Source organism: Abramis brama (genome assembly GCF_963993115.1).
Source record: "Abramis brama genome assembly, chromosome: 22".
Classification (NCBI taxonomy): Eukaryota; Metazoa; Chordata; class Actinopteri; order Cypriniformes; family Leuciscidae; genus Abramis; species Abramis brama.
The window spans coordinates 26,241,064-26,250,326 of record NC_139984.1 but is presented as its reverse complement, the minus strand read 5'-3'; the positions used below and the strand labels follow the sequence as shown (position 1 = coordinate 26,250,326).

At 39.7% G+C, this 9,263-nt stretch overlaps 1 protein-coding gene across 1 annotated transcript; it reads left to right on the top strand.

Moving 5' to 3' along the window:
- The first annotated feature begins 588 nt into the window (after positions 1-588).
- On the top strand, positions 589-9,205 carry zbtb39 (zinc finger and BTB domain containing 39). The gene is made up of 3 exons (XM_084098732.1): positions 589-851; positions 3,867-5,381; positions 6,482-9,205. The coding sequence occupies exons 2-3, from the start codon at positions 3,900-3,902 to the stop codon at positions 7,373-7,375; spliced, it is 2,376 nt and encodes a 791-aa protein (XP_083954858.1). The 5' UTR covers positions 589-851; positions 3,867-3,899; the 3' UTR covers positions 7,376-9,205.
- The last annotated feature ends 58 nt before the right edge of the window (positions 9,206-9,263 follow it).

The window sequence follows — 9,263 nt, the reverse complement described above, 5'->3', positions numbered from 1 at the left end:
ATCTGAATGAATTTGTGCAGAAAAAAATGTGAATTTTATTTGTGTGGGTGTGTATGTGTGGTTTGGGTATTCCCTAAATTATGGGGACAAATATGTCCATCGATCTGTCGCCATAAATTATACATTATCCTTAAAATTCAGTATCAATTTCAATATGGGCCATCAGAAGAAAAATACTGGACACACACACATATTGGGTTTTCATTGGGTTTTATGGGGTCATTCCATAGACAATTAGCCTATTTATACTGTAGGCCTACAAACTGTACATTTATCCCCTAAACTTACCCATCACAAAAAACTTTCTGCATTTTTACATTTTCAAAAAAACATCACTTAGTATGATTTATGAGCGTTTTTTCTTAATGGGACCAAAAATGTCCCCCCAAGGACAAGGATTTCAGATATTGCTATCTTTGTGATCTTCGATGTTATGGTTAAATACATTCATGATATTACAAAAATATGATCGTAAAACCAACTAGTTTTAATAACTGCTAAACGCAATTTTGAACACAAACAAACATGTTTGCTGAGGGAATGTGGACGTGTTTTACAGTAGCAAGCCAGATTATTACATGGATTTCCATGGGAGGCGCTCCTTCTCAGTGTTCGGTGTTGAATTTGTTCAGTCCTTTATGGCACAATGGCCGTGTATTAAAACTATAGTGAGCACTTTACCTTAGACAGTAGTTTTGGGCATCACAGATACGTTGTGACACAACCGAGTGATCGAGGTAGGCAGCTTACTAGGCTTTGAAACACCGCCTTGTATATGCAGGGACGACTGTCTGGGCTAACAGGATCCGAGTTGGATTATTTATCTATCGCAACCTAGCAGCGCTCTCTGGGTAAGCAAACATTTTAGTTGTTATATGGTTTCTGAGTATTAGTTAGTGGCACATCGGTCTGTTTTATTTCCACTGCGAGAGATGATGTTTACGTGCTACTTAGCCACACATGCTAATGGAATCCAACGGTAACCAGTTAGCTACAGCTAAACGAATGATGTACTAAATAAAGATACATTGAGCAGTTTCATTGCACCCTAGATTGTGTCCTGCACATAAGTTATGTAAATATACATTTTTGTTACGGAGGGGTGGCAAATGTTGTGTTAACCCCCAAAACACAAATCCTATTTGTGTGTGGACTGTCTTTGTTAGGACACCAGTTGTTCAGGAATTGTATCATTCATGTGTGAATTTTATTTTTACATTTGTGTATTTATGAATTGTGTGTTTGTGTATTGTTTTTTAATTAGATATTACATATCTAAAGCTATCCTGACTTTCTGTGTTGAAACTAGTTGGTGATAAATGTAAACATAAGTTAAGTGTGTAATTTCATGTGTAGTGGAAATAAATATATTTTATTTATTTTAGATGGATATTGGGCATGTTTTATAAGACGTGCACTTTATTTCAAAGAATGTTTGTCTTCATAATCTTACATCACAATAATTCTATAATAATTGAATCAGTAATAACTGACTCTGAAACGACATTACGATTTGGCTGACGTCACCAAGCCCTTATTTTTCAAGCAACTGTCATATCGGCGATGATCTTAATACAATAGGCCTACTACTTTACTAATTGTGTGCAGTATATACTAATAATAACAGATACTGTTTAAAAATAAATAAATTAAATAGTAGCTATTATTCTACGCTAAATGTTTCAAACATAAATGGACGGGCAGAGTGATTAGGTAAAATATGACAACAATGTAGTGTACTAACGTTACCCATAAATACTACGCCTTTGCCTTTCCAAATACCCACACTTGTGGTCTTTGCACTTGACCATTTGTCTACTTACATGACGTATTTCCTGTATTTGGCCTAAGTGTTAAAGTAGGCGTGAAAACTGCAAGTGTGTGTAGAACTTTTTATTACCCGATGGGACACCCTTATAGTCTTATAGTCATGGTCCAGTCTTGGACAGTTTTATAGAATGGTGCGAGGAGTCATTCCTACAGTTAAATGTCGCAAAAACCAAAGACATGCGGTTTGACTTCCGTAGGAAACCACCTGCCTCGCCATGTACCATTATAAATGGCTCAGCAGTGGAGATTGTCAGTCAGTATATACCTGGGAATTATACTGGATGATAAACTGACCTTTGAGGCCAACACAGATAGGATCTGCAAAAAGGTCAATCAAAAACTGTTTTATTTAAGGAAACTGAGGAGTTTTAATGTTGAAAGTTCACTTATGAAAATGTTTTATTCATCATTTGTTGAGTCAATTCTCACATTTTCAATGATCTGCTGGTTCGGCAATCTTAATTTGATTAGAAAGAATAGGCTGGGAAGCTTTGTTAAACAGTGTCGGAAGATCACTGGTGTCAATCTTAATGATCTGAGCCAGGTCTACCAGATTAGGTGTGTCCGGAGGGCAAATGCCATTTTGGCAGACCCTTATCACCCTCTACACGCAGAGTTTCGGCTCTTGCCGTCAGGGAGAAGGTTTGCCTTCTCTAGAAAGGCAAAGTCAAACCGATACACAAGATCATTTGTACCATTAGCTGTTAAATACTTGAACCAGCTCTAAACATCGCAATTTGTAACTTTTCCAGGATGATATCTGTGGGTTAATTGTGTTATTTATTTTTCTTTTCTTTGTTTTTTTTTGAACAACTTATTGTTCATTTTGTTGTATCTTTTATTGTATTTATGTGTTGGCTGTGCCAATGGCTGCTGTGGAACAAATTGCCCCCTTGGGGATAATAAAGAAACATAACATAACATAGTGTTGCAAAAATGCAAGTGTTTACAGAGATTAATTTTGATTTTCAATAAAAGTCTGGTCAGTAGTCCCTGTGTAACATAAGACACCATTTAAAATTGTGGTGCTTCTATCTAATTAAGTGATAAAAAGCAGTTGCAAATGTTGTACAAAATACACACGGCCTACTCCTCTTTGCACCCATAAAATGACACTTTAACAATTTTTTACTACCAAATTACATGTGATATCTAATTAATTTAACTTGCAGTAGAATGTTTTCCTCTCTATCTCGCGATTTCGTGGCATGCGATTTCCCGAACGTAATGCATGATGGGATATACGCTTAGCCTTGAATACCACTCTGATGCAGCATTAGTGTGAGTTTAGTGTGCATTAAGGGCACTGCACTTTGGCATGTTTTAGACATGGGACAGTCTTGCGCACTTACTTCCTGTCGTGTGCACGCGCTCTCAAGTGGCCAAGACCACAAGTGTTGGTACTTGGAAAGGCCCTACCTATACTGTACTATAGGTGTGTTCATGCCATGTCATAATTACGTAACGATTTCTGAAAACTACGCCTTGTACCACAGAACAACTGCAGATTTATTTTGGAGTTAATAGTGCAAGGGAAATGTATAAAGCGGCGGTCACACTAGACTTTGAGCATGCGAAATTTGTTCAAAAAAATATACAATCTACTCGACTTTACAAAAATGTTGTTCTATTAGTTCTATTCTATTAATTCAGCCAAGAGGTCACGCCATGACGTATCGATCTTCTACTGGTCACACATGTTCACGTGATGCAAATTGGCAGCTTTGGAAATGCAAAACTTTTCCATTTTTTATGCAGCGAAATGCAAGACTTTTTGTATGACACATTCACATGCATATGAATGGAAGTCAATGAAGCGAAGTGTAGTGACCGAATCCGAGGACGTGTCGTGAACAGCTCCAAGTACACCATCATGTGTTGTCATCTCTTAGTTACGGTAATTACGGTGAACGTAGCATATAGGTGGTACAGTGATATTTCCCTCTTGAAGTACTGAATATAAGAGCATCTTGCTATTATAATTTCATCTGAATCTTATGTCATAACCCTTTTTCATTCACTTCTCTTTGTTTCAGTCCAAATCCTGGCTTTGGTCATTATTGCCAGGCATGCGGATCAGGCTGCAGGGCTCTGGCCACGCGGCCCGTCTCCTCTCCGAGCTCAACCGCTGCCGCCTGTCTCGCCTCCTGTGTGACGTCATCCTCCAGGTCGGGGGCCGTTCCTTCCCGGCTCATCGTGTAGTACTGGCGTGCTCTTGCACGCACTTTAACAGCCTCTTCTCCAGAGCTTCCCGCAACCAGGATGGCATTCCCACCACCTTCTCTCTGGACTTTGTCTCTGCCGCCAATCTCGAGAAGGTGTTGACTTTTATCTACACGGGTGAGATTTTCACGGATTTGATCAATGTGGGTGTGCTGTATGAGTTGGCGGAAAGGCTCGGCGTGAGGGAGTTGGTGAGCGCTTGCCATGCCACCTTTCCTGACCTGCAGAGCTCCAGCTCTAGAGACCCGGTGGCCGATGGGGATACGGAAAGTGATATGGTGTCCGCCAACGCCGTGGCTGTGTCCGTTTGCTCATCCTCCGCAACATCTTGCTCCTCGCTCTCTTCTTCAGCCGCTCCCACACCTGTAACTCCATCTCCGGTTTCTCAAGGCAAGAATGGCAGGTTGAATCGTTCCCACTTGGCCACCCAGTCACCTAAAAACGAAGACTTGCAGGTGCATTTGGGTTACAACCAGCAGGTGACCAACAAGCTGAGTCCTTCGGACAGTAACCATTCTGCAGATGCTCTTCCTTGCCTTGCTTTGCAGCTCAAGACCGAGCAGGAGGATGAAGAAGAAAATGCAGAAAGCAACTCAGTGGACCAGCTTGTTGTTAATGGTAGCAAGTCAACGTTTGGGTCTCAGGAACCATGTTCCATTCCTGATTCTTTAGCCCAGCTTGGAGGTGAAACCTGCGCCCCGTCGTCGTCCTCCGGTGACCCCTTGGACAGTTTGCAGCTTGGGGCTGTTACAGGACCAATCAAAGATTCCGATTTTTTTGAGGAAGATGATGCTAGAAAGAGGCTCCGCCTACAGGAAGAGCATACGGAAAGTGGCGATCAGTGGCGAGCACTTTCAGAGGACATTATTGAACTGAGCGACGAGGAGGAGCACTTCATCGTGGAGGAAGAGGACGACGAGGACTTGATGTGCATTGAGAACGGTGAAAACGGGGCATCTCTCGGCCAGTTGGCGTCATCGCAGCCATGCAAATCGTGCGGGATGCTGCTTCCGGTGGAAAACGACATCATACGAACTCACGCTGAGACGCACCTCTCGGAAACGGGTTCTTGTCTAGTTTGTGGCGCCTCCTTCTCGGACCGTTCTGCTGGTGTCGCACACGCCCTCACACACGTGGGCATCTTGCTCTTCTCCTGCGACGTTTGTGAGCACCAATTCCGGACCGAATCCGCATTGATTCTCCATAGACGTCAGTCAGCAGCCAAATGCGTCCCTCAAAATCCCGACCAACTGAACGGAGCCTCCCAAGGGCAAGGAGCGGAACTGCAGTGCACCATTTGTGCTAAATCCATGGCAAATGATTTCAAAGTTAGTGGAGCATACTTTTTTTTTTTTTCATAAGCCTTATACTATGTCCTAATCAGGTGCAACGTGACAACTTTGAATCATAATGCTTGTGCCTTAATCATTAATTGATATAATATATATATATATACTGAAATTTAATAATATATAATTTATATAGATTAAAAAAAAATATATATATATATATATATATATATAAAACGTATATTTTTATATATAAAAAATTACTAAATCAACTAAAGCTAAATTAAATAAATTACAGCTGAATAGAAATATAAAAACTAATACAAATGACAAAAGCACCCAAGAAAATGATTAAAACATAAACTAAAATTAAAATATAAAATAAAAGCAATTATAAATTCAAAATATTGATAAATACTCAAATAGTATAAATAATACTAAAGTAACACGTTTTAAAAAGCTACATTTTAAAATTATCAATAAATTAAACATGATATTTATGTTTATATATATATATACATTCTATTATTAATATTAAATATATAAATATAATATTAAAAAGTAAAATGTACAAATAGATAAAAAATTCTAAATATTCTAAGTAAACATTTCTTCACAGTTTTTCAGCTACTCAAGTAGACAGTAAACAAATAAAACAGCTGTATCTTACAGCAACCAACTATTTATTTGTATTTATTATTTTTTCATAAAGGCCTAGCTTATGAATGACTGAGGCATTTAAATAGCACTTTCATATGTACTACTGTACACCCAAAGCGCTTTACAATCATATCAGGGGACCTCTCCTCATCCACCACCAGTGTGCAGCATCCACTTGGATGATGCGACGGCAGCCACAGTACAACAGTGCGCTCACCACACACCAGCTATAGGTGGAGAGGAGCTGCCAGATATATGAGCTACCACTCTATTGGTTACATACTGCTAACTAACCTGTATGGTAAAGGAAGAAAATTACTTCAGTGAGATTCACAACTATAAAATTTCCGTAGATTAGTGTGTAATATTGCAATATTTTTATGACTGTAGAAAGTGTAGAATTTTTTTTAATTTTTTTTTATGTCAATGCATTTTATTGATTTGTCTATATTAATGATGGATTTGTTCATTTTCTTCAGGCGCTGAGGGACCACGTTCAGAGCCACGCATGTTTGAGGACATTACGCTGTGGTGTATGCCAGCTGTCTCAGCCCTCTCGATGCGCCCTCCTGTGGCACACACTAACACACCTTTTTCCAATTTACACTTGTCCACAATGCGCCAACCCCTTCCTGGAGAGTGCACTGCTGGAGAGACACCTGTCTGTACACGCAGAGGAAGGAGCATCAGCGAAACGAGGCGACGGCAGCCCGGAAACCAGCAGAGAAGGCCAGGCCGAGCTGCGCTGCTTCCTGTGTCCGCAGACCTTCCCCTCCGAAACCGCGTTTCATTACCATCTCAGCGTGCATTCCAACGAGCTCCAGGGCAGCCAGGTTTGGCCGGCCAAGCGCAAGGCAGACCAGCTCATCGAATACTCCTCATCCTCCTCCTCGCCTTTGGAGGCGAGCGGCTCGGGTAAAGCAGGTTTCAACCTGAGCATGGGCTTCAACATGCAGGACAAAATGGCTCACGGGGGCGTCCCGTTTCCAGCCGGACTCGTACTGAACGGCAACTCCGGTGCTGGCACGGGGCTTAGGGAAAAAGTGTATCGCTGCCGGTATTGCGGCAAGCATTTCGCACATTCGGGTGAGTTCACCTACCACCTCCGCATCCACACGGGCGAGAAGCCCTACCAGTGCAAAGTATGCCTGCGCTTTTTCCGTGGCCGATCCACCATGATCTGCCACCTAAAGACGCACTCGGGCGCCCTCATGTACCGCTGCACCGTCTGCGGATTGTTTTTCTCTACGCTTAAAATGGTTTCCTCGCACATGGAGGTCCATAAAGACCAGCTGCCGCCCGATTTTAACATCGAGGAGACCTTCATGTATAACGACCACTCTAAAGAGCCCGTCCCAAACCTGGACACCTGAACAACGTTGCCCTCCGAACGCTCCGTCACACTGTGTGCCCACGTTTACTTACTCAGTAAGTTGTCGAGGACAAGTGACCGTAGACCTAGAATGTAATGAAGTGTTTAATGTGATCGTCTTTGTGTTGTTGTATACAGAATGAGATTGATTCTTGTTTTTTAAAGACTAAATTAAGGGTGAAACTTTATTTTAAAAATGTAGTGCTGATTCTTGACCACTTGATGGCAAGAGAGACTGAGCAAAGTTACACGGCCGATCAAACGTTTGGACACACCTCTTCATTTTTAATTATTATTTCCATTCTTTTTTTTACATTTTAGAATAATAATAAAGTCATCAAAGCTATGGAATAAAAAAAAAAAAATCTAACTATCTTATATTGTAGCTTCTTCAAACTTTTGCCAAGAATGTCATGAGGTGCAGGTGTTTGAACACTGTTGAAGGAGTTTACATGTGTGCTGAGCACTGTTGGGCACTTTTCTGGTCAAACTTGTTCATTTAAAATGACCAATTAACAAAAAATGCAGTTTTGAAGAACCATGTATAAACATGATTATTTTCAGCCATTTAAAGGGATAGTTCACCCAAAAATGAAAAGGCTGTCATCATTTACTTTCCCTCAAGTTGTTCCAAACCTGTATGAGTATCTTTCTGCTGTTGAACACAAAGAAAGATATTTTAAAGAATGACGATAATCAAACAGTTGATGGACCCATTGGCTTCCATAGTAGGGAAAAAAAACATTTGATTTGTAGTGTTTTAATAACAAAGTCATTTTTAACAGGATGTTGTTCCAAGTGCTGATGTGCGATTACCTCTATATACTCTTCCGGCAACAATAAGCTATATGTCTCTGGTTATTCTAAAAAAGCACAAAGTACCCTTTGTTCTTTCAAGACGCAAGCGCAAGTTGAGAATAAACCAAGACTTTGTTTCTACGTTTTCTGATAAATAAAGCAGTGCTCTAGGTCAAGATTATAAATAAAAAGGTCCTTTTCTAAAAAAAATAAATAAAGGTACTTTTCTTTTACAGAATAGTTGTTATTTTTATAGTTGTGCAGTGTATCACTTGACGTCGACTAAATTAGAAATAGTTATGAGATGCAGTATCATATAGTTTGTATGTTGTGCATAAAGCAAAACACTTCATACGTTGTTCATTCATTTCATTCGGAAAATTAAGAAAAGAGAAGCGAGTCAGACTGAGGTGCTAATATATCAGTCGGTTCACATGGCGGTGTTCACATTCTTCACTCGGCACATATCAGTATTTTGTGCAAATGGTATTGTCATGAATAAAAACAATTATTTTCTGAAAGCTGCAATGTTCTTCTGTATCGTTTTCCCGGCAGTTATATGCCTTTTTGTTTAGTACACTTCTTTCTTATTTGGGACACTTTTACATAGTTTGTTTAAATAATTTGTTTGTTCACATCAATATATGGTCCATTGATAATTGATGTTATTGGTCAAACCACAAAGTATGTATTCAAAGCTGCTGGGACGTTGTGTTTGTTATAGCCTTATTTGCAATGTACCACAGAAAAATAATGGTTGAAGAGAATGGCCTTATAAATTGCCTAGTTTTATCAACTACTTCAATCAGTCAGTTTTATTTTTAGGAAAATGCATATGATCAGTGCTTTCTTTGCTACTCTCTTTGATGTTGATCGTGTGATAGGAATTTTATTTTCAACATGAAACAATTGCCTTATATAACTTCAGTGTTATTTATATAATTTATATATGTTCAGTGTCATGATCAGAAATCTGTTATCTTTTACTACAGCTGTTCTTGTCTTCTGAATAAAAACGGTACTTACAAAACTAGTCAGGGAGTCTTGTCTTTTTTAACAGTGAAGTTTTGATCATGTTTACAGAATTTGAA